This window comes from Columba livia, chromosome 14, assembly GCF_036013475.1.
Source record: "Columba livia isolate bColLiv1 breed racing homer chromosome 14, bColLiv1.pat.W.v2, whole genome shotgun sequence".
NCBI lineage: Eukaryota > Metazoa > Chordata > Aves > Columbiformes > Columbidae > Columba > Columba livia.
Genome location: NC_088615.1, coordinates 17626061 through 17649225, shown reverse-complemented (window position 1 = coordinate 17649225; position 23165 = coordinate 17626061). Strand labels below are relative to the sequence as shown.

General features: G+C 41.7%; 1 protein-coding gene and 1 long non-coding RNA gene across 2 annotated transcripts in view; one reads left to right on the top strand and one right to left on the bottom strand.

The window, feature by feature from the left end:
* Window positions 1–2716: 2716 nt before the first annotated feature.
* Window positions 2717–23165, bottom strand: part of LOC102091615 (protocadherin alpha-2) — a 112740-nt gene continuing 92291 nt past the window's right edge. Inside the window, 1 exon segment of the mRNA XM_065030247.1 lies at window positions 2717–4660. Within this exon segment, the coding sequence (XP_064886319.1) occupies window positions 4350–4660 (311 nt within the window). The 3' untranslated portion in view covers window positions 2717–4349.
* On the top strand, window positions 10054–14945 carry LOC110359574 (uncharacterized). The gene is made up of 4 exons (XR_002414848.2): window positions 10054–10228; window positions 10855–10926; window positions 11581–11657; window positions 14833–14945. It is a non-coding gene; the product is annotated as an uncharacterized LOC110359574 (long non-coding RNA).

Genomic DNA, 23165 nt, shown 5'->3' with positions numbered 1-23165 from the left:
GCTTCTGCATATTTACATGGGCCTTAAGAGAACATGGGGCTCTTGGCATTGTCTTTAAAAAGTGTCTGTGTCAAGGAACAGCCAAACAATTAAATAACAGCAAAACTGAGGAACTTACTCTTCAGGACTCAAATGAGGATAATGGCTCAGCTCCTTTCTTAATACTTGTCTCAGTGGGATCCCCAAAACTGCTGCTAGGGGAGAATAGGATAAAGAAGGAAGATTGTGCAAGGTTTATTTTACCCAGTTGTTGACACAAACTTGACTATAACCTGGATTAAAATGAGGCCAATTATGTAAAAGAAAGGCAGTAATTGACTTTACGTTTTAAGAATGTAATTATGGTTTGAGAACAGGTGATTTTAGAAACACAGAAAGCTCTAACTGAAGTGTTTGGTGGCATGAAGCAAGAAGAAACATGGACTCATTTTGTACCTAAATGTGTTACATGCAGCTTATGGAGCTAATAAAATGAAGTTTCCTGCTATTTGTTGGAACCTTGAGACTGTTGAACCCCAGGATGTGCAGGTCTAAGTTTTTGACCAGCCAGCATGAACTATGTATCCTATAGAAACTGTAGTCACTGTATCATATACTAATAAGCACTGTTCTATAAAGGTAGCTCATATTTCTCCTGGGGAGAAAGTCAATTAACAGTGTAACAGCTTTGTCCAAAAATGGAAGTGGTTCTTGAGGCACATCAAGTGAGTGAAAAAGAAGGGGAAATGAAAGGTGATCCTGAAAGATAGCAAAGCTGGCTGCAATTAGTTCCATAATGGATTTTCATATATGAAATTTGGGCAACGTATTTTGGCTTCTGTGTTCTTCCTCTTATGTAATATAATTGGAAAACTTTAATTGGATCCACCTCCTGTGATGTGCAATGACCCAAATACTGAGCAGAAAGAAACTGAACAAGATTAAGTCTTAGAAGCCCGAAGTAAAATAACTTTTTAATGACAGGATGTAATTAATATACAACATAACTCAGGCTTAATTGTCATAAAAGCCCAATAGTTTTGGTCACTTGTGTGCATAGAAATCAGACTTCCTAAGACCATATGCTCACAGAAAGTATGTGATTCTGGGAGAAATAAATTGTTCAAGTGGTAAAACGCCTCAAAACAGTAATTCCTTGTTAAATTCTGCAGGGTATTTTGTCTTGCTGATTGTCAGCAAGAGCATAAAGGGAACTTTAGTTTCCTGATCTTTGTTGGTCTGATTCTCAGTTCCCATTGTTGTGTGGTACTTAAACAGTGATGATCCAAAACTGTGCAGAATGTGCAAATTCTGTGCCCCACCCTCCCCCAGTCCCATTCCCCAAATACTCCATGCCAAGGGTTTTGCCTCCTCCTGGACATCCAAAATCAAGGATATCAATGGTATAATTTGTATACGAGCTTTGAAATAGCCAAATTTCACTCATGACATTTCCACATTCCAGTTGTTCTAGAGGGTTCAAATATGGATTGTTTTTTAAAATCTGGTGGTGAGGTGCCTGATTCAGTCCTCTGAAAACACAGTGGAACTGTGCCATGTATATGCAACCCAGCCTCTTTCTAAACAATTCCAGCAAGAGCATCTCCTCTCTTCTGAGAGTTATTTCTCTGTTTTATCAGATCTCCATTGTGGAACGTGTATCTTCAGGTATTCTGCTTTTGTCTATCAAGTCATGTAAGCATACAGTCATCTTGTAGTATTCAACTGCATCAAAGCTGGCATTGGCAAATGTAATTTTGTGTTAAAACAGGCAAATTAGAGACAAACTGCAGCTCTTGGTTCATTCTGATAGAAGCAAGCCTTGGAAAAGCAGCTGTGTATGACCACTGATGAAAAATGAGTGAATTGGATGGGCCTGTATAGAGGAAAATGCAAGCACTCAAAAGAAAATAAATATTCAATTAACATCTAAAAATAATCAAATGTTAAGAATTCCTGTAAGGATTAAATCTCTGTGCTGGATTTTTGCCAGAGGCATTGAGGAGAACTGCTTTATGACAAGTACAAAACACCAGTATCCTTTGTGTTTGAGTTACCACTGTAACTTCAGTCTATGAACATTTTGGGAACTGTTTGATTAGACACCAAATAAAAAGAATAAGTCTAAATGTACTTGCATAGCGTGCTTGCATAAAAGAACAGCTCCCTCCCCAAATTTTACAGTTGAATCAAGGATTCTCTTCCTCAAGCAGCAGCTTTTTCATTGCTGGTAAAACAAGGCTGGTAGCAAAAGGAAACTCTTAATAGACCACATGAGGCCATTGGAGGTTCATGCTTCCAGATCTGAATTCTTTTATTAGAGCTTTACCTTCTGTGATGTTTTAAGACTTGCTGCAGGTTCTTTAAAATGAATAGGAATTTTCCCATTCCGAACTGTCAGCAGTTTGGAAACTTAAAACATCCAGGACATGTCTCAAGAAATCCAGTTGTTCTTTGATCCTAGATTAAAGCGCCTGTTAGAAATTTTAGAGCTATGTAGTTTCTTACACAGTTCCAATTAATACGACACTTGAGCTTTATTCTGTGAATGTACAATAATGTAGAAAACTCCTTGGAATTCCCTCATCAGCTATATTCTATTTAAAAATACATGTATTGGTTTTTTATCAACATCCTCAACCGCATTCTACACTCCATTGATACCCTCAGGTTTGGGAATTCACAGAGCTTTAGCTTCACAGTTTCTTACAAATAAATCCCAACATGCATGCATGACTTGATTTAAGAAAGATATTTTACTTGTGTTTCATACACAAAAACCGATAATCAACAGTGGCTTAAAAAATTAACACTACTCCACTTTTTCACGAGTGTACAAAAAAAGAAATAATGAATTTACATTCAACGGTAAAGCTTAAAGTCCACTCTAATAATAATAGTTGCATTGACATTCACATACACAAGCACAGAATAAATATTTCAGGATTCTTATAAGAGCATACAGCATACATACAGTACTTGAATTTTACATAATGCGTGTTAGTAGGGTGGGAAATTCATAATCTCATAGAAAAAAGTAAAACTAAACTCAGAGAAGGTTGTGTGGGAGGTAACACCAAGGTACTGCACAGAGCTAGCAGGTTAATCAATCCATTTGTGTGAGGAGTTTGCTTCTGCTTGTTCATATTAGGACAGTTTGTTTGCAAAGGTGTATTCAAAGTGCAGATTAATGCAAAAAAAACCAACAAAAAAAAGAGGATATTCTTGTATTTATTAAAACATGCAAGAGGCAGCCCCCGAGTCACCCGACAGAATAAAGCTGTTATTGGCAAGTGGCCGATATAATACAGATGTTTCAGGCAGTTTTTCTAAAGCACTTTAATAGCAGCAATTGTAATTTATAATGGCTCTAGATTGACTTCTGTTTGGGTTAAAGGGCACCATATTTCTTTAACATTTACAGCTATATTTCTTTATAAATAAATATCTCAAATAACAAATAGCATAGTTAACATTTCTTTTTTCTCTCTTTTGCATAAGTGTCGTGGAAAAACTCTGACCTTTTCAGAGACATAATGTGCAAAATAATGTTAGAGTGGAAACAGGGACACAGAGCATCACAGTCAGTTACATTCCTGGGATGTCAGCCCAGCGCTTCAGACACTCAGCGGGCTGGCCGTGCCAGGGAAATGCAGGGCTTGAGGGGACAGTTTTCCCAATGGCTTGCTTGGTAAAGGATAAAAATTATGGTATCTTAAAGAGCTGTAAATGCGAGGTTTTATTTGCATGAGTGTGTACAATACGTCATGTATAGGACTCAGTATTTCCACACAGCGACTTCTCAAGATATGAAGTCTGGTCACCTCCTCTCAGACATTTTCTCCCCAGCCTGAACATCTTTGAACATTTGTGTTCATCAGGTGTTTCCTCTAGTGCATATTTACCAGCTCTTCTTGCATTTTATAACCTGAGCTCACATCGCCTAGCTGACATCTGCACACAAATATTTCCAATCAGATAGAGGGTGCACAACATTAAAACTTTTAAACCTGTCCTGTAAGTGTCATCAAGACAGGAGCACAGGAACCACAGTGCAGAGTCCAACCTCTCACTGGCTGTACTGTGAAGATTCTCCTTTTCGGCGTAGGAGAAAGGAAACTTGTGTCTGCTTTTTAGATTCTGAAAACAAGCCAGAGTGGAGAAAAAGAGTTAACACCAGACTTAATAAAGCTTTTAAGACAAAACCTGTTAAGCAATTTAGACAGACACTGTGAATTTCCTGCTGATTTTCTCAAGTCTGTACATACAGGAAAATTGTTAATAGTAGGAAGAAGTTGGGAGTTGCTACATAGGAGAAATCTGCCATTATTACAAAAACTGGCTAAATGGGTTCTTTCAGTATAAACCCCTCACTGGTCACTGTTCTCAGTGGTGCTGTTGCCCTTTTCTTTTTTCTCCTGAGTCTTGTTTCCCTTCTTCTTTTTCTTCTTTTTCTTGGTCTCTTCCTTCTTGCCAAAGGTTATGAAGTCACTTTTGTCAATGTGGCTGTTTGGTGGCTCCTGCCGGATGGAGATGATTGCAGGAGATCCTGGGATAATGAATTTGTCTGGCAACTCACCAGGACCACCTTGTTTGGAATTGCCCGGTCCAAATTTAAAGGTCCAGCTGTTGCTGTTCACACCAGCTCCCACTGGGGGGGACACCTCTCCCGCCTCAGGTTCTGCAAAAGTCAAAACACCAAGAAAAGCTTAAAGCATCATTAAACACAAGCACTCACTGAGTATCAGCTTCCTATCTGAAAACTACGGCTTTAGCCTGGCTCTACATCAACCCTTGGTTGCCTGGCTGCTCATCTGGGTGTTAACAACTGGTTCTTGTCCAGGTTGCTCAATGTCTGTACACACCGACTCATGCCACATACTGCTGGGCATGAGGTGTTCTGGATCCCATGCTGTACATGTTGAAATACAGTTGTTCTCTATGTTTTAATTGCATGGAATTTTAATTACATGGAATAAGAGATGGCTGTGTTTTATAGCATGAAACACAAGCATGTGTATTGCGTGGTACAAGGGTATGTTTGAGGGTGTCAAGTCTTTTGGGATGGGGTTAGAGGAGTGTCCAGGGCAGCGGGAGTCAGCCTTGGCAGTATGCATGTCCATGCTTGATAGCCAAGTAAAACCATCCCGTCAGCTGTGTCCAGGATTCCTCATGGAGAGGATGAGTCGGTGCATCCCAGAGAGGAACCTGAGAGCCAACTAATGTGTATGTATTTATGGACACATATATGCAACATGGCTGATCGGCAGACACGGCCCTAGAGCAAAACCAGGAGTGAACTGAATTGCCTGGGTAGAGATACCACAGGACTCCTTCAAACAGTACAGAATACGGTCTCAGAAATAGTTACAGTGATCTCCAAGGCAAGGCTCTAATAAAATGTTCCCTTATGGCAGGAAATGGGGTGACTCTCCTAAGAGAGTTGTAAAGTTTTTCTAAACTATGAACTTAGAAGCAAAATAGAAAACCGGAAAGGGCTGGTGCCAAATTTGTGGTAAGTTGTCAAGAATGGTTCAGCAATAAACAAAATTGCAGTGAGTTCTCAAACCAGGAAAGTCCTCACTATTATGTTTCTTTTTTTCTTATTGCAATATCACAACAGAAAGGCTGAAAAACACCAGATTGGTGACTAATTCTTGGTTCTTTGAACTGACATGATAGAATGGTAGAACACAATATTTTCTACAGGCAAACATAAAGTGAAGTTCTGACCCCAGCTTTAGGCTTGGAGTATGAAGCAAGTTTTCATTTTATTTCCATGATTTTGAAAAGATTGAGTTAATCAGTTTGAACTGCTTACATATGTGGCCCAGACAAGGGCCCACTAAGCACTGGGTGTAAATGGCTGCAATCCCTACACTGCTTCATAGTCTGCCTATGATCCACAACTGCAGCACTGAGCCTAAGTGTTTAAAGGATTGTGATCAGGGGAAAGCTCAATGCTTATGCATTGATGCTAAAGCTCTCAAATCTGATGAAAACATTCTTATCTATACTCTAGAAGTGCAGTATTGCAAACATAGGAGCTGTCATGCTTGTAACTCAGTCACATACAAATTCTGGCAATGCCACACAAAAATGCCAATACCACTGATCTGATTAAGTCTCAGCATCGTCTGTTCTGCACCAGAGCTGTCCAGTTGAGTAGGTGAAGATGTTACGGGTAAAAAAGGAGGTGGGATCTGCATAGCTATAAGGAATGGTTGAAAAACCAGCTGAGAAGGTCTCCATATCCCTTGGAAGAGGAGGTAAGGGCACACAAAGGAGGACAAGAAACAGAGAAGTCCTAAGTCTCCTGCTGGTGAAAGAGCAAAGGAAGAGAAAACAACACAGACGGTCTAGAGGGAGATCTCCAACGTTTCACCAGACCAGAAGATAGTCTTCATTAAACCTCAGCTGCTGACTGCTCAGTACCCCTGTAGCAGTCATGAAGAACGCTGCATTTGTCTTAGCAGCCATTTCAGGAAATGAACAGCATCTCCCGGACTTATCTTATGAGTCTCCTTCTTCTGTAATGTTGTTCATACAATTTTGTATTTTATGAAATCAAATGCATGTGTGCAGACATAAGGCTGTCCTGGTTCAAAAGCTAAAGAACACATTCTGCTGCTTGACAATCTTTCTCTTGGCTGGCAGCAAAATAAATACTGCTGGAAAGCACAATCCTTTTTCAGCTTTTCCGTACCTACACAGTCCATGTTACAGTGCCAAAGAAATATGTGTAAGTGACACATCAGAACTGCCTCTGAGACCACCTGTGTAATAGGTTTGGTGCATGGAATCTTTGCAAAGGAGGTGATATAACTGCTTTTCCAATGTGATGTTTAATCAAGAATTAGAAGAGCCTGTACAATTCTTTTCCCCTAAGACTGTATTTAATGATGAAGAAGATTTGACTTAAGTTCATGTTCTTTCCAGAAACTGCTGAAGTTGTTTTAGTGACCTTAACCTCCCTAGTCTCAAATATCTTTTTGGAAGTTATTATTAATGTGGAAGTTCTATTTTATCAGTTGTAGCTATCCTGTGAATTTCCTATGGTCTTAACTAGCAACTTCAGATTTTTGACATGCTTGTTGTTGGTAACAGCAGTGTTCTAGCAAGCCATTTCATACTAAATGCATTCATATGAACCAGCTTTTATTTCTGCTTAATATTTTGGTCAGGTACCTTTTATATCACTTCTGTTTCTTTGAGATGATAAACTACAAAGGTGAATGTTATGTGCCTTGGCCTTTTTCCAAATTATTGATCAATTGTCTTTCTCCGGCAATACAAAAATGTGAGCTTTCATATTGCAGATAATAAATTAAACCTAGTTTGACAAATAAATTCTTTCTCCATCCCAACAAGCCCATGCAACATTCATTCCAAACAACATTGGCCCAGACCCAATGCTCTTTTCCTGTTCCTGGCAGCTGAAGGTGACCTCAAATCAGTTTTGAAGCATCCTTGCTCTGGCTGGGGAGAACCCTGTAGCACTGAATAGTCAGAAAGTACTTTGGAGTGTGGAGTTACAATATTCTATGCATTGCAGTGTCACCACAACACAGCTGGAACAACGTGGTGTGTGGTCGTGCCATTTTGACATGAGCATATTAGGCTGAAGACAGGACATGAGACGATGATAGTGACTTTATATTATCAGTTTTACCACACAAACAGAGTAACGTGCAAGAATGGAGGGTATCCTTAAGGTACAGTATCTCGTGCATGAAAACCCTCGCCAGTCTGACAGGGTGCACGTACACGTCTGCATTACTGAAATCTAATTCAGAACAGGATACTGACCCTTTAATCTGGTTCTGCCTGGACAAATCCACTCACCAGATGAAGTCAGTAACGTTTATCAGAAAGCCATCTGACCTAATGTATCCAAACACAACAACCCCCTCACATCTATCCTGGAATCGGGATTCTGTCAACCTAAAGACTAAGGGGGTTTGCTTGCATTTCTGTGTGCTTTTCTGCCATCCCTGAATATGCTTGTTGTCATAAGCATTTTAATACTCCTTAATACTCACTAAGCCAAAGGAAACTAATTATCCTTACAGCTGTGTGGAGAGCTCACATACAAAAAGACAAAGACAGACAGAATGTAATGAGTTAATAACCATTATTTCCTACCAGTGGGGCTTCCACAGGCTCCTCAGGAAATGTCCCTTCTGCGTCATTTACCTGATAACCTGTGTGCTTATCTGTATTGGCAGACTGGAAGGTCACAGTTCAGCTGTACTAACAATGTTGTATGTTTAGGCATTTCAGATCAAGGATAAATGTCACCACCTAGTTTCCAAAGCTTCCTTAAACATCTCTTCTGTTCTTATTAGTGGGAATTGAACAATAAAAACTGTCCAGTTAGATGCTATTTTACATTTAACAGGATTAGTTGTACTTCTCTTGCATATTTTCTGGGTTTTAATGAACGCTTTAAAGTTGTTTATTTAACTTAGAGGAAAACCTAAATAAAGCAAATCCGCCAGCTATATTTATGACACTTAATTTAAAACATTACACTTCTTCCTACAGCTACCCAGGGGGTTTTTGCCAGAGTTTGCACATAAAAGAGCAGAGTCTGTCCATTTCCTGGTGTAACTCAAAGGATTACTTTGGAGACTGCCCCTTCACTTTATTCTCAAGGAATACGGAAACCTTTATGTTCAATGAGCAAACGATTTATTTTTAAAACGCATGCATGCAGCAGAACCCAAAATCTAGGCTGCATCTGCAGGTCCTGATGCTTCTTCGCCTGTGTGCCTGCCTGCTAAAATGGGAGATGAACTTCTCACCCCTTCCATTTCCTCATGCTCTCACCAAAATACAAGTGTCTCAGTAGACTTTAAATGGAACCTCGAGCAACAGAGACTCTGCAGTCGAGTAGATCATGTATTTTAGCTGGGAGGAAACGACTTCCAGGTTGTCTTTCAAAATTCTTTTTCTATCCAGTGCCTGTTGTTTGAAAGGCACAGGCAGATTTACATATAAAAAAACCCCACATCCTAAAATCACCTTTCTGACAGTTTGAAGCAGTAGGGTATGGTGCCTGCCTACTTTTTTCTATTCCAGAGACATTTTCAGGTCAGATGCTGTAGCCCTCTACCTCTCACAGGACTTGAAAAACATACAAATCTCAGTCAATAGGCACTGATACAGCAAGTCCTAATTGCTCTGAAAGCACCTGCTTTCCTACACATCATCACATAGAAAGTGTCATGTGGATGTCACAGGATCCAAGATCCCAGGAAGGGAGCAGGTTGAGGTGAGCTGTGGCACCTCACTGAGCACAGAGCTGTTTGCTTGTGTGCTCCAGGCTGTCCTGATCTTTGGGACATGGCAACCTTGGCTGTACATACAGGGGAATGAGATGCTGGAAGGCAGCTCTTTGGAGAGGCATCTGGGGGTTCTGCTTGACAGCAAGTTGAACATGAAACAACAGCGTCCTTGGAGCCATGAGGGACCCGTGTCCTGGGTGCATCCAGCACAACATCGGCAGCCAGGCAGGGAGGGGATTGTCCCGCTCTGCTCTGCGCTGGGGCGGCCCCACCTGGAGCATTCACTGTGTGCAGGGCTGGGGACACAGGAGAAAAGGAGATAAAGCTACTGGAGAGTGTCCAGAAGAGGCCACAAAGTTGGTGAAGGGTTTGAAGCCGTATGAGTAGCGGCTGAAGTCCATGGGTTTGTTCAGCTGGAGCAGAGCAGACTGAGGGCAGAGCTCATGGGGCTGCAGGTTCCTCAGCAGGAGCAGGAGGGGCAGGGCTGAGCTCTTCTCTGTGACAGTGACAGAGCCCAGGGAATGGCAGAAGATGTGCCAGGGGAGGGTCAGTTGGACATGAGGAAAAGGTTCTTCACCCAGAGGTGCTGGACACTGAACAGGCTCCCCAGGGAGGTGTCACGGCCCCAACCTGACAGTGTTCAAGAAGAGACTGGACAACGTCCTCAGACACACGGTGTGGACTGTGGGGCTGTCATATACAGGAACAGGAGGTGGCCTCAATGTTCCTTGTGGGTCCCTTCCAGCTCAGAACATTCTATGATTCTATGATCTCAGCACACAGGTTTCTTGGAAATCCCCAACTCTCCCCATGTTCTGAGCAGGGAGCCCAGGCCCAGGCTGCAAGAAACAGTGTCCCTAAAATGCAGCTTGTAGCAGCTGTAGGCACCTACATTATTTTATTCTGAGATGTCATCCAAAGAGCAGGGTATCCTTTCTCTAAATTCAGCCACCAAAAAAGTAGGCATCCAATCTAAACTGTCTTAATTTAGTTCTTGCTACAGTCTGTAGAGACAGGCATCCTCAGAAGGCAGTTCAACCCACCCAGCTTAAACACCTGTTTTTAGATGCACTGAATGCTCTTTGTTCCTCCTCTCCTGGAGCTGTGTTACCTTTGTTTCTTTAACTACAGATAAAGCCCAGACAGCCAATTTAAACTAGACAGAGCTAACTTTTGGGTGGCTAGTGCAAAAGGAGCTGAATTCCACTCCCAGGAGCAAGCTAAGCAGCATCATGGCTTGGGGGATGTTGTACCATGCCAGTGTATTTAAAAACAAAAAAATGTTGGAAATTAATCTTTTTAATGGTGACAGTCATGAAAATCCTGTGCAACTATTTGCAAGATGAAGCCACTTTCTCAGCTCTTCATGGGATTTTTATTTAGGCAAGCATGGGGATCCTTTGTTCAGAAATCCCTGAGAAAACTCAACTGTATTGTCAAGGTTGCACCATTTCCCCCCCCTTAAAGGGTCACATTTTAGTTATGACAGCAACAACACAAGAACAGTTTAGGTTTTGAGCGATACTCTGCTGCAGAACTCCCAAGTACAGCTCTGTCACTGAGATTTACAGTGCTGTCTTTTCAGGTGCGGCATTTGTGAATTCACTCAACTGAAGGCTTGGCTTTCATCAGCTTGTAAAACCGTCCGAGCTGATATGTAAGTGGAACAAAGTCGCAATGCTGAGGGATGGGTACAAACAGTCTGAAATTGAGATGTCTTCTAAATTTGGGGCAAAATGCCTTCTCCACACAACATGTCATCGCTCAGTTCATAAATCGATACCCCATCAGCTGTGAGCTAAAACTGCAGTTTCTATCTCACTGACTTTCTTCTCTCTTTTGGGGAGGCCACGTGTTTTTTCCCTGTCCCTGGACAGCCCCACAGCTCCAATCTGGTGTTTACTAGGAACAGGTGGTGCTCACTTCCCATAACACGAGCTGGCCATATATTCCAAGTGTCATGTACATCGCCTCTACCTCCTATGCCTCCGCTGCTTTCTTAAAGAACCTTTGTCAGAAGAAGGCTAACCAGTGTTAGAACAGATGTGCTCCTGCTCAAGGGGGAGAAGAGGAAAGCATTTCTGCTAAGCTCTTTCTCCCTGTAGAGACATTTTTGACTGTGTGACATGCTCAGCCAAGACAGCAGCTTGCGTTCACTCTGTTCCACCCTCCCCACTTTGTCCCTGTCCTTAAAAATGTGGTGGCTTATGGACTCAGGAAATCATTCGGATAAAAGCTTTCAATCAAACCATCTATTAACATTAAGTTTAAAGGAAATATTTTTCAGTGTATTTCTCTTTTTTTTTCCTAGGCACCAGAACATGCCGACTAAAGCCACCGTGAGACTAGAAATACCCCATCATTAATCACAGACCCTTCTGTCCGCAGGTCAGAGGAGCAAAACACATTAATTAAATGAATTTATTTAAAACTAAGATCAGGCAATAAGCAGGAAGCAAATTGCAGAGAAAGCTAGTCATTAACCTGATTTCTCTCTTCCCTGCTTCCTCCACTGATGCTATACTGACTGCAGCTTCTGCCTCTGGCAGGCTTAATGAATATTCACTGTCTGACATTCCGCACTGATTCTGAAAGAGCACATCAAATGCAAAGAGTGTGCACTGAAAAACCCTCTCTGTGTCATTTGGAAGATCTCTGCGGATGTTCTGGCTTCACTGATCATCCCTAAGCCTTTTTGGGATTAAAATGTCCATTTAATCTTTTTTTTCCAAATCACAAAAACACCTAACCCACAACAAAGAAAGCAAATAAAAATCCATCATAAAAATGACAGATTCTGAACTGAAAGACAGACAAACTATTCAGTCAGAACAAAGCTGAGCCATTTTAACTATCAGTCTGCCAAACAACCCCAACCAGCTCTAAGTGCTGTCAATTTGGAATCATAAAGAAAAAACAAAGAAGCCTCACACTCTGCCCTTCCATCTGTTTGGCCTGTTCTGCACTAATAACTCAGATACAGGAGGAATGAAGAAAATGAAAACTTCTCCCCACCAAGAAGCCTGTAGCTTTAATCCATTGCTTGGATTTAAAGCCAGTAACATTAAACAGGGTAATTATAGCACATATGTTGTGGGAGATCTGTAACCCCCCACTGCTCCAACATCCAGTTACAAAGCAGGGGGTGGGCACAGAGGTCACTTCCAGCTCAGTCTCAGGTTACTGCCCGTGCTGACATTGAAATTCAATTTAAACAGAGATTATCTGTCTCGCTATAAGAAAACAATCTTAGATAGTTGTGTATGGGAGCAATTGCCTCAGCTACCAAATAGCTCTGCCAGCATATTCTGAGATACGGGAAACCAAAATTTGATTTGCTTGCTACCGCAGCCTTCTGTGGGCACAACATAGCACAGGCTAAATGGCTTCTCACAGCTGCTGCAGGAGCAAACAGAGCCCAGTGCCTGCAGCCCCAAGCTCCTCTCACTGCCTTTTCACTAAAAGAGGCTTTTCCTCCCACAAAAGCATCAACCTTCTCAGGTAACATACTTCTAGTGCTCTACCTAGTCCTGCTCCCATGGGTAGAATTTGTCTTGGGAAACACCTGTAAGTACTTGCTCAGCACAAGCCTTAACCTTTTGCTCACCAAACTGACTAACCTGCTGCATCACTGACACTGCATGCACACACATCCGTGATGCTCCATATCATCTTCCCAGCTCTAATGGGATGCTGGACTCTGGGGGATGCAGCGTATGAATGTTTGTGTTGAATGAAGAGGTTGTTAGGGATGGACTACTCCTGCAATCTACGGTAGATGGATTTTTATGTGGGCATTTCACCATGTCTTCAGGCCCACAGTGACCATTTTTAAGAACTTAAAGTTGAAAACAGCCCTTTAAGAACAAACAAACAAAACCACACCAGACAATTTTCATCTTATAAATGGTTTGCATACACAGTCTGGGCAGATAGAGCATCAGCTGTTCTGCCCTTGTTTCAATTCAAACAGTAAGGGAAAGGGCAGTGAATAGTGCAGGAAATACGGTGTTGGGGGGGCTGCTGTGCCCCTCAGTACCAGGGAAGGAAGAGGTGGCCTGGGCAGCAGCTGGGGACAATGTTTCCCTGAGGACCCATGGTGGCTTGGCCTCACTGCCACCCATCCCACTTTCACCAAGGAAAAGGCTTTTTTCTGCTTTTATGTCAAACCAGCTGCTACGGAGCCTCCTTAAATGCCCCAAACTGAACCACTGGGAGCAGAAACAGCTCTGCGGTCCCCTGCTGAGGCCTGATTTTAGGATTGCTGGGTGACACAGCCCAAAAATGTAAAATAGACTTTGAGACAAATCTTTAGAAACTGGGCATTCTAACTGCTTTCAGGTGATTGGTGCTGCCTGTGGGTGCTGCCTCTGTTATATAAAGATATGAAATATTGCCAAGAGAGCAACAGTCATTGCAGAAGACAAAGCCTGGAATGCCAGGAGGACATGAACAGAACTGTGCACTGCTTAGTCTGTATTGTGGAAAGCCAATCTGGTTACTGTGCTCTGTCCAGTTTAAATCAAAAATAATTCAATTCTTACATAGAAGCACTTTTGTGTGAGAGACAACAGGCTCACGGACCATCATAAATCCTGCTGGGAAGGTGAAAAAGAGGGAGCATTTTCTGGCTGCTGCTGCAGCCTGTGTTCTGCAGCCGGGCAGCTCCCCCTCCCCTTCTCTCTGCTGGATGAGCTGTGGAACTGGGACAGTTCCTGTCACCTCCTGCCACTGGAGGCCACTCTGCCTCTGCGGGTTGATCGCAGGATCAGCAGCTTAGAATCATAGAATCATTTTGGCTGGAAGAGACCCTCATCGACTCCAACCATAACCTAAATCTAGCAGTAAACCATGTCCCTAAGAACCTCAAACTTGGATTCCTGTCTACAACCACTACAGCCACCTTCAGCCCCAACACCATCTCCATGACTGGCTGGGATTGATTCCCCAAAGAAGGAAAATGTTAGGTTACCTGAAGGGAAGACAGAAGGCAGGATTACATGTTCTCCTGGTGCTGGATCTCCTGGACAGGACTAGCTTATTTTTATTTATGTCCATCTTGGAGAGTGAACACTCCTAAGAGAATTCAGTTTAATTCAGTCCTTTCTGCTTATCCTGAACAAAACTGTTTACCAAGTACCAGCCTCTACAGCTGTGAAAACCTTCTGCAGGTTAATTTACCTTAGCGCAGTCCATATTGCTGCTGGTACATAAAGAGGAAAGAGCCCAGCTCAGCTGCCAAAACCCAGGGCTGGTAGGCAAAAGAGAATCCCCACTTTTTATCTGAGCACAATTAATAGAAAGACAGTAACTATGGAAACTTGAAGCATCAATTTTAGCCTTTCAAAGCAGAACCTAATTTTAACCAACCAACTGGATGCTTGAAGTGGTAGTGAAAGAAAATGGGACACATTTATTTCAGTGCTTTTAGAGGTGTCTATTTTAAACATGAATGAATGTGTGAGCTTCATTTAGAAGGGGAGCACAGATGGATCACAGACACCTACAAAATGGTCTTAAATGACTTTTCTTTCTTTCTTTCTTGTCTATGCCTAATTTACAGGCTTCACCCATTCCTCTTGTATATGGCTCCCAGCCCAGCAGCTCAAACCACTGTAATTCCAGGTCAGATGAGTACAGTGTGAAGCTTTCTGCTTGGATCTTTCTTTCAAAAGCTACACAAAGCTTTGGAGAGTGGAAAACGCGGAGCCTTGTCTCTCAGAGGTTGAAAGTGACTCCATGCTCTGAACCTCAGAGCTGGAACCTGTTCTCTGGATCCCTCTGTCTCTGATCACAAATAAAGGGATAATTTTACTGGTATTTTATGGATGAAAGCTGAAACTGGCCTTTTCTCTTTCTGGACCATAAAGGGGAAGAAACTGTTTCGTTTAGTTTGTTTTCATTATCCTCAAGGGATTTATTCATTTTGAAATTAAACTGTACCATACAGGTATATACAATTAATTCAGACCTACAAAATCCTTTAGCTGACCATCTCTGACTAGTTTAGCACTGAACCTCTGCAAACTTCTCCTCCAATGGCCAATTAACGAAATACTAACCGATGTCTATTTTGATTCTGACTGACACGCCTGTTAGCCAGCAACCTGCCCTGGAAAAGGTGTTTTACTTTAATGCCTTTCACAGGAAGGGGCTGTAAAACTGAAGACATGGCAGGCCTCAAAACAGACTCCAGCAGTCACAGCCCTCTTTCCCTTACACAATATGTATGTCACATTAGCAGCTTCCTATAATCTCCTGTTAGGATCACATTCCATTAATATTCCTTTTTACCGATATGGGATGAATGGAGCTAGTAATATTTCACATCGGCTAAAAAGGAATCTTAATTAAATGTGAAGAGTAACGGCTAATACAATATGATAAGCCCCCTGGATAAGCACGCTACACTCTATTTTTCAGAATCCTTTAAACATTCTTCAAGGAGAAAATGGAGGTGACCTTGTGAAGACCCCCCACATCCATTCTCCTACTGCAGAAATAGCTCTGCTCTTTCAAGTAGTTGAGAGGTCCACACTTGGAGGACTTCTTAAGTTGTAGATAAATCCGGATATTATGACCATTTATAGTCATCTGGGTCTTTACCCTTTCAAATAGATTATTTTGGTACTGATGAGATGAACCAGACTGACTGTCCTGGAAGTCTGGACCGACTGTATCTACCTGTTTGTCCATCCCTGCAGCTAAAGTCATCTTCTCTTAATTGAGAGGCCAGTACCTGCTTGAACCATAAGACGAAAAGTCACATGAGTTTTTCAACAGATGTGTATCTGTGTGTCAACCAGGACACTGTGTAATTCTACTGAATTTAATAGATCTTCATGCAGTTCTGCTCTGGCTGGCTGTTAAAAAGCCGATTTAAATGCATCTCTGAACCTCATAACTTGTTCAGTGCTTTATTCTACTTGGTCACATAAACTGAAATCACAAACTGCTAGATGGTGTGCTGTAAAGGCCATATAATGTGGAAACAAAATAAATTTAACAAAGAGATTACTTGAGGTGGAGATAACACACAATTATGGAACATGAAGGTATGGTTATCAAAGTAAAGATGACATCCAAGTTGGCAGTTGCTTGAAATGGATGGCGCCAGATCGCAACAGCCATTTTAACGAAGTTGCAGATGCCTTTTGTGCCTTGTCTCTAGGACTATACTTTCTTAAATATTCATTAGATGGTAAGTATTAAGTCTTGGAGGCTCAACACTTATGCAAAAAGTGGGTAGAGCTATCTCTGTTAATTTTTGATCACTGTAACCTTTTCAGAACAGCACCCTCATAAGCCTAGTTTAAGAGTTAGTAAATTACCTACTTTATATTTCAATTATTTTGATTTTAATTTAATAGCCCAAATCATGCTTTAAGCCAAGATCTGTTCTCTCAATGGAACAATTGGAGAAATGGTTCAGGCTTGTCCTTCCACGTAAAATGATGCTTTACATTGTACTCAGGAATTCATTTGCTAATGAATTCTCTTTCTAGAAAGGCATTGCTCAACCAGCTGTAGTAACATATCAGAAAGTTATTCATATAATATGCCTGACATTTCACTTCTCTGAAAGAAATATTAAAAATGGAAGAATTGGCTTGAAATGAACAGGAAGATCAAATCTGGGAAATGAATTATTAGACATCAAGTGTAATGGATATAAAATGGATGTCTGACAGCAAGGTAACGAAAATTAACTTCATTTCTACATTATTGCTTAATGGAGGTTGACTTACGAAAATAATACTATCCTGATTAAATTTCAGAAAATTCACATTTCTTACAGCTGTGATACGTTTAAATGAAAAGGTAGGAAGAAAATCAAGGACAAACTGTATCTGGATTGATAGCACAGTTATTTTCCTTCCAGGAAATGTGTCATATGCCCAGGTAACTAGGACAAGCTGTCAAAGAATAGAGATATTTAAAAGCTCTTAGCGATTATAAAGGCTAAAAGGTGATATTGTTGCTTCTTGAATCCTTCACTTCAAAAGGAATTTTAAATTACCATCTGGTGAGATCAACATGTAGAATACTTCAACAAATGTTTTAACACTGAATTAAACTTTAAACATTTCTTTTCCCATTGTAATTGTGTGTGTATACATACATGCTAATATACAATCAGTTCATTTGTTTTGAATGTATGTGACTGTTGAGGAGGTGACCAGCTTCTTTTAAATATCCATTACTGCCTTTCCCTCTAGCTTTGAGATTCATACATGTGTTGGCTAATATAATGGCAAAAAATCTCATTAATCATGTATGGGTTTTTTTGTTTTGGTTCTACTGTATTTATCTGGACTCTCTTTATCCCAGAATAGGTCCCTTTGCTAATTAAGAACTTGCCCTGATGACCAAGGATCATAATTTGCTTTTGTTTAACTTTCATCTTGGAGATTCTTCCTTTAGTTATCTTGGTATTGCTCCTGCTTTGCACAATCTCCTCTCAGTTGGAGCTTCCATTTAATAGATACATTTTTGGTAAAGTCTACTTTCCGCCTGTCCTGGTCCATTTTAATCCCCGCAGACTGCTCAAGTCCACCGAGTCGTGATGGGTGGTGCAGCTCACACAGACCATATGATGATAAATGCATATTCCTGCTATTCCAGGGAACACTCTTCTCCCACTTGGGCATACCAGGTGCTAGGCAAACCAGCTTTGCAGATCCCTCAGCTGAGTGCATTTGGTGTATGTGTTGACAGCAGCTGCAATTCTTGATTGTAAAGGTGTGAGACCAGCACGTGTCAGCAGGGGAGCACAAAGCCAAAGAGCTTCACTTCTCGCTTCATAAAGGGAGATTTTTTGGTCAACTATTTCAATACATTCCCTCACCAGCAAGAGCAAAGCAAAGAAGGCAACTTCTGCAGTGAAAGGCCAGATGCCTGGAGCAGCAAGAGCAGTCATGCATTAATCTTGATGTGCCTTGTCCCACTAAGCACTGGGTGTAAATGGCTGCAACTCCTCCACTGCTTCAGTCTCGCTATGATCCACAACTGCAGCACTGAGCCTAACTGAAACATATTCCCTTTACAGCAGACTTGAAGAAGAAATGGCTTGGGGTCGGGAGCAGAAACATAGTTTGTGACAACAAGGAGAAAAAAGCTCTATTTTTATCTCTTCCTGCTGACACACGGAATAGCAGCCACTTCATTCAAGCATACACGCAGCTGCTCAGCGGCTGGAATTTCTGCAGCGGCTTAGAGACCAGAAGCGTGGTCAAAGCACATATACTGTGTACCGAGGAGAAAAGACAGCAAAAGGATGCTTTAAAATAGTGTTTCATCCGGTTCATTCTGCTCACCAGAGAGGCACAGAATTCTGCGTTTTCCATTCAAAAATGTGTGCATATTTACTGAAACTAGCTCTAATATTTAATAGCTCTTCCTGTAAAAAGGGTATAATCATGCATGCAGATCTTTGACGAGCAGCTATTGACAATTTTTGCATCAGCAATTATCCAATTTGCATCTCTAGTGAAACAACTCAGTGAACAGGCAAATAGATTTGTATCTCTGTGGATGAGCAAATCTGCCAGTTGCTTAGAGCTGATGTGTCAGCCTTCAGGAAGGGACAATACCTGGAGAGACAACAAATATATAGCAGAAATATATTATGATGGCTGTACTCCTTTTTTGTTTGTTTTTCTTTCTTTTTTTGCAGGGGCCAGAGCTTTCCCTTTGGCAGATAAAGATTCTTTTAGCAGTAAAGACACACACACACAAAAAGACACACATACACATAAAAGATGAGAGGGGAAGCCAACAAAATAACGGTTTATAAATACTGAAAATAATCTATGAATTGCTCTGCTGCTCTCTTCAAGGCTTCAGTCATTCATCAAGTATATTAAATGGTGCCAGGTGGGATGATTTTGCCCTCACTGAAGATAAACTCATTGATTCAAGGCCACACTGGGACTCAGATTCAGCTGTTTGAACAACTATGTCTGCAACTGCACCCAAAGCTGTGGAGATTTCTGAAGGCAAAACCCACTATGTTTCCCTTCTATAAATAACTTAGTAATCAGTTCCTATTGCTACCAAATATCCTTCCCACTCCTGCCTCCAGCTTTGTTTTAGTGTTTGTCTTCAGAAGCCAAAGGGAATCACCCATTTCCCGCCTCCTAATCCTCAACTCTCACAAGCCGTATCTGCACATTTTCTGCTGCTCCCCTGGATAATTCTGCTTTGGGATCAGTACAAAACCTACATTAAGAAAGAAAAATGCTGAGCAGGTGGCACTGCCATAGTCTAACCCATACAGAATGGAATCAAACTTCTTCTCTTGTGGCGGTTGTATTTTAATCACAGTTAAATAATGAAAGAATATAAACTGCAGCCTGAACTTTCTCGTGTAGCTTTTTCTAGCCATGTGGGATTTCTGTGTCTCTAGTCTTTGCTCTGTGGGATCATGTCACGCCCACTCATCCTGCCAGCTCCCAGAATATTTGTCACTTTACTTAAACATCAGTTTTGTGATTGTATGAGAATCCCAGGTTTCATGGGGGCAGGGGAGGGAAAGTTACTTTTGTGTGGTAATGCATCAGAAAGCAAATAAAAGGAACAAATTGTTTTAGAAAAAAAATACTTGAGGATTGAGTTTTGAGTGTTCTGGATTGGCAGCATAGGACTGACCCAATACAATTTCATGGTCTATTTATCCATCCTATTCTCTACACCATCATGCATTTAATAACAGGTGCTCTCCCTTCCCCAGGCATCTGTGACAAACAGAACACACCATGAATGTGCTACCGCTGCAGAGAAAGCAACTGCCTTTGTAAATCTAATTCCAGTCAATGAAGAGCTTGTGTCCGAGAATCACAGAACTGGGTAATCAATAATCATGGTCTGCAAGAGAGAAAAATGTCTTCCAATGGCTTCTTTCAAAGCTGTGCTCTGTTCTCTGGGTTCTTTTTCAGTATTCCAGTATTCTGCTGCTCCCCTAAAGGCTGTGTGGAACAACGCTGTTATTCTGCATAACTGTATCTGGCACTTGACCTGAATATGTTTCTCCCGATTAGGCAGTGACATTCTCATCTGGAAACTCTGTTTGTACATTCGAACTGTTGTCTCAGCACAAAGGTACACCCAAATTATTCTGAAAACCCAGCTGAATGTTTGTTAGGATGCACTGGCTGTATCTCAAAAACTTTAGTGATCGGTATGATTTGGAAGCTTTCACCCCCAGAGTCCAGCACCTGCTACAACTTGCACCTTCCAGCCTGTGTGTAATGAAGTGATAGGTCTCTGTCAAGTGGTGGAAGAGACAAACCTCCACACCACAAATAACAATTACAATATTTTTTCCCTTACTGCCAACCTCAGCAGAGAAATAAGAGAATTATTAAACCATAAATAAGAAATAGCCAGGGGCTACCAGCCTTGATTGTTCCAGGTCAAAGATGAAACTCAAGCAGGCCTGCAAAGGAGGTAGAAATTCCCACCCAGCACCTCTGCAGCAAACAGGAGACCTCACTGCCAGGTGCAACTATTTGCCTTCTTCCACAAATACTAAATTTATCTCAGCAACCAAGTATTCTTCTTACCTTAATCCATGTTATATATTTTTCACGGTTACCATCAGAATTGCAGTCTCAGACCACACGTTCTCCATGAAAAAAACCTGCAACAGTTGCCTCTTTTTGGAGTGAATAAAGACCATTCAAAACACAAATAATCCTCTCTTGTCTCCTCAGTTCCTCTGAGAAGGAGAAGGAATTTGTACATAGCCCAGAAGGCCACAATTTTTGTATCTGGCAGAGCAGAAGGCGAGCTCTGCTCTACGGGAATACTGCTTCACCAGTTTCCAGAGCAACACTCTCAGCATCTGAGCTGACCTTAACTATTAACCCAACATATGAAGTGGGTGGTTGTGCTTCCCAAAGTCAAGATCGAGAACATCTAAAAATTCACAGTTCAGCGGCAGCACAATATGTTGAACATTGGCTTGACTAGCACGCCGAAATTATGGTAAAATACTGTATTTATATTTTCACAAAATTTAATACCATGGAGTTAATACAGCTCCACTTTTTCCTAGTAATTACTCCAAAGTGCATAATGGCCAGTTCTCTCATTTTCTGCATACTACGCAATGGCTGCTGACTTTTCAAAGGCTCAGATGCTGCTCCAGAACTATATAATCTTGGAATTTAACAAAATCAAACCCATAATCTCTATGGCTTTAGGAAAAGCCTGGGTGGGTGGGTAGGGAGCAAAAGCAGGAAAACCAAAAAAAGAATCATAACTCTGATGATGTAGAAAGCAAATGAGCAAACAAACAAACAAAAACCCCAACCAAACAAGTTAATTTTTTAAAAATCCAGTGATCTTTGGATGTTTGACTACTGAGCTCTCTACACAGGGCTGGTACTAATTCGTTTTCAAGTAACTTCTCAAGTATAATGTTCTGCACAGCTCAAAGGAAAGGTTACTGCTGTGAAGCAGAAATGGTAGAGCAAATATTTAGTTACTATTTTCTCCAATTCCCAGCTTGTACCCCAAAAGTACATGTACAACTAGTTCAGTGCTATCTTGTCCACTTTTGCCATAATCCATCATATTACCCAAATCCCAGGCGTTAGTATCAATAACTATTGAAATGTTTGGAAAAAAAACAGTTTGGTCTTCCAGGCACTGTATATCATTAAGTGAAGGCATCAACTAGACTGGGAAATCCACGTTCCACAAATGAGCTAAAGATAAAATTTTAAAATATAGAGGTAATTAGGAGTCTCTGAACAACCCTCACCACTATCTCAGTGTTTTAGTTCTTCAACAGGAGCAGGTACATGTCAGATGACTGCTCAGCCCATGTAAGGACAGAACAGCAGCAGTGTGCTCAGGTGGCCAAAGAGGCCACCAGCATCCTGGCTTGTATCAGGAATAATGTGGCCAGCAGGACTAGAGAAGTGATTGTGCCACTGTACTTGGCGCTGGTGAGGCCCCACCCTGAATACTGTGTTCAGTTTTGGGCCCCTTGCTATACAAAAGACCTTGAGGTGCTGGAGTGAGTTCAGAGAGGGTCAACGGAGCTGCTGAGGGGTCTGGAGCGCAAGTCTTATGAGAAGTGGTTGAGGGAACTGGGGCTGTTCAGCCTGAAGAACAGGAGGCTGAGTGGAGACCTTCTCGCTGTCTACAACTACCTGAAAGGAGGCTGTAGCATGGAGGGTGTTGGTCCCTTTTCCCAAATAGCAAGTGACAGGACAAGAAGAAATGGCCTCAAGTTGTGCCAGGGAAGGTTCAGATTGGATATTAGGAAAAAATTCTCCATGGAGAGCGTTGCGAAGCAGTGGAACAGGCTGCCCAGGGCAGTGCTGGAGTCACTGTCCCTGGAGGGGTTTAAAAGGCACATAGATGAGGTTCTTATGGTCATGGTTTAGTGCTAGAATTAGGTTATGGTTGGACTCAATGATCCTGAGGATCTCTTCCAACAACGATTCTACGATTCTTCTGAATAAGGTCATGCAACACTGCAACCACGTGCAAGGCTTCCTCTACCTGCTACGATGAATTTCAATCAATAGTGTCTCACGGGTAGCGGGTTTCTTCTCAAGAGCCTGCAATTGCCCACTAGCCATTAAACAGTTCTGTGAATACAACACAAGGTCACGATCTCCAATCCAATCTTGCTGCTTATCAGTATTGCTGCTTATATTGCAGCTGGCAGCACAATCCATCTGCAATGAAATTGGTCATTGATCACACAGAGTGGCTGCACATGTGGCAGCTGAATGCCTGGCAGCTCTTTCTGACTAGTGTATCTACTGAGAATGTCTGAGTCTGCTAAAATCATACCACAGGTCTCATCTTCATTTAAGCTTCCACATCACTAGGTGCATTCTTGTACCTAGTTTTTCTTAGGCTGGATGGCTACAG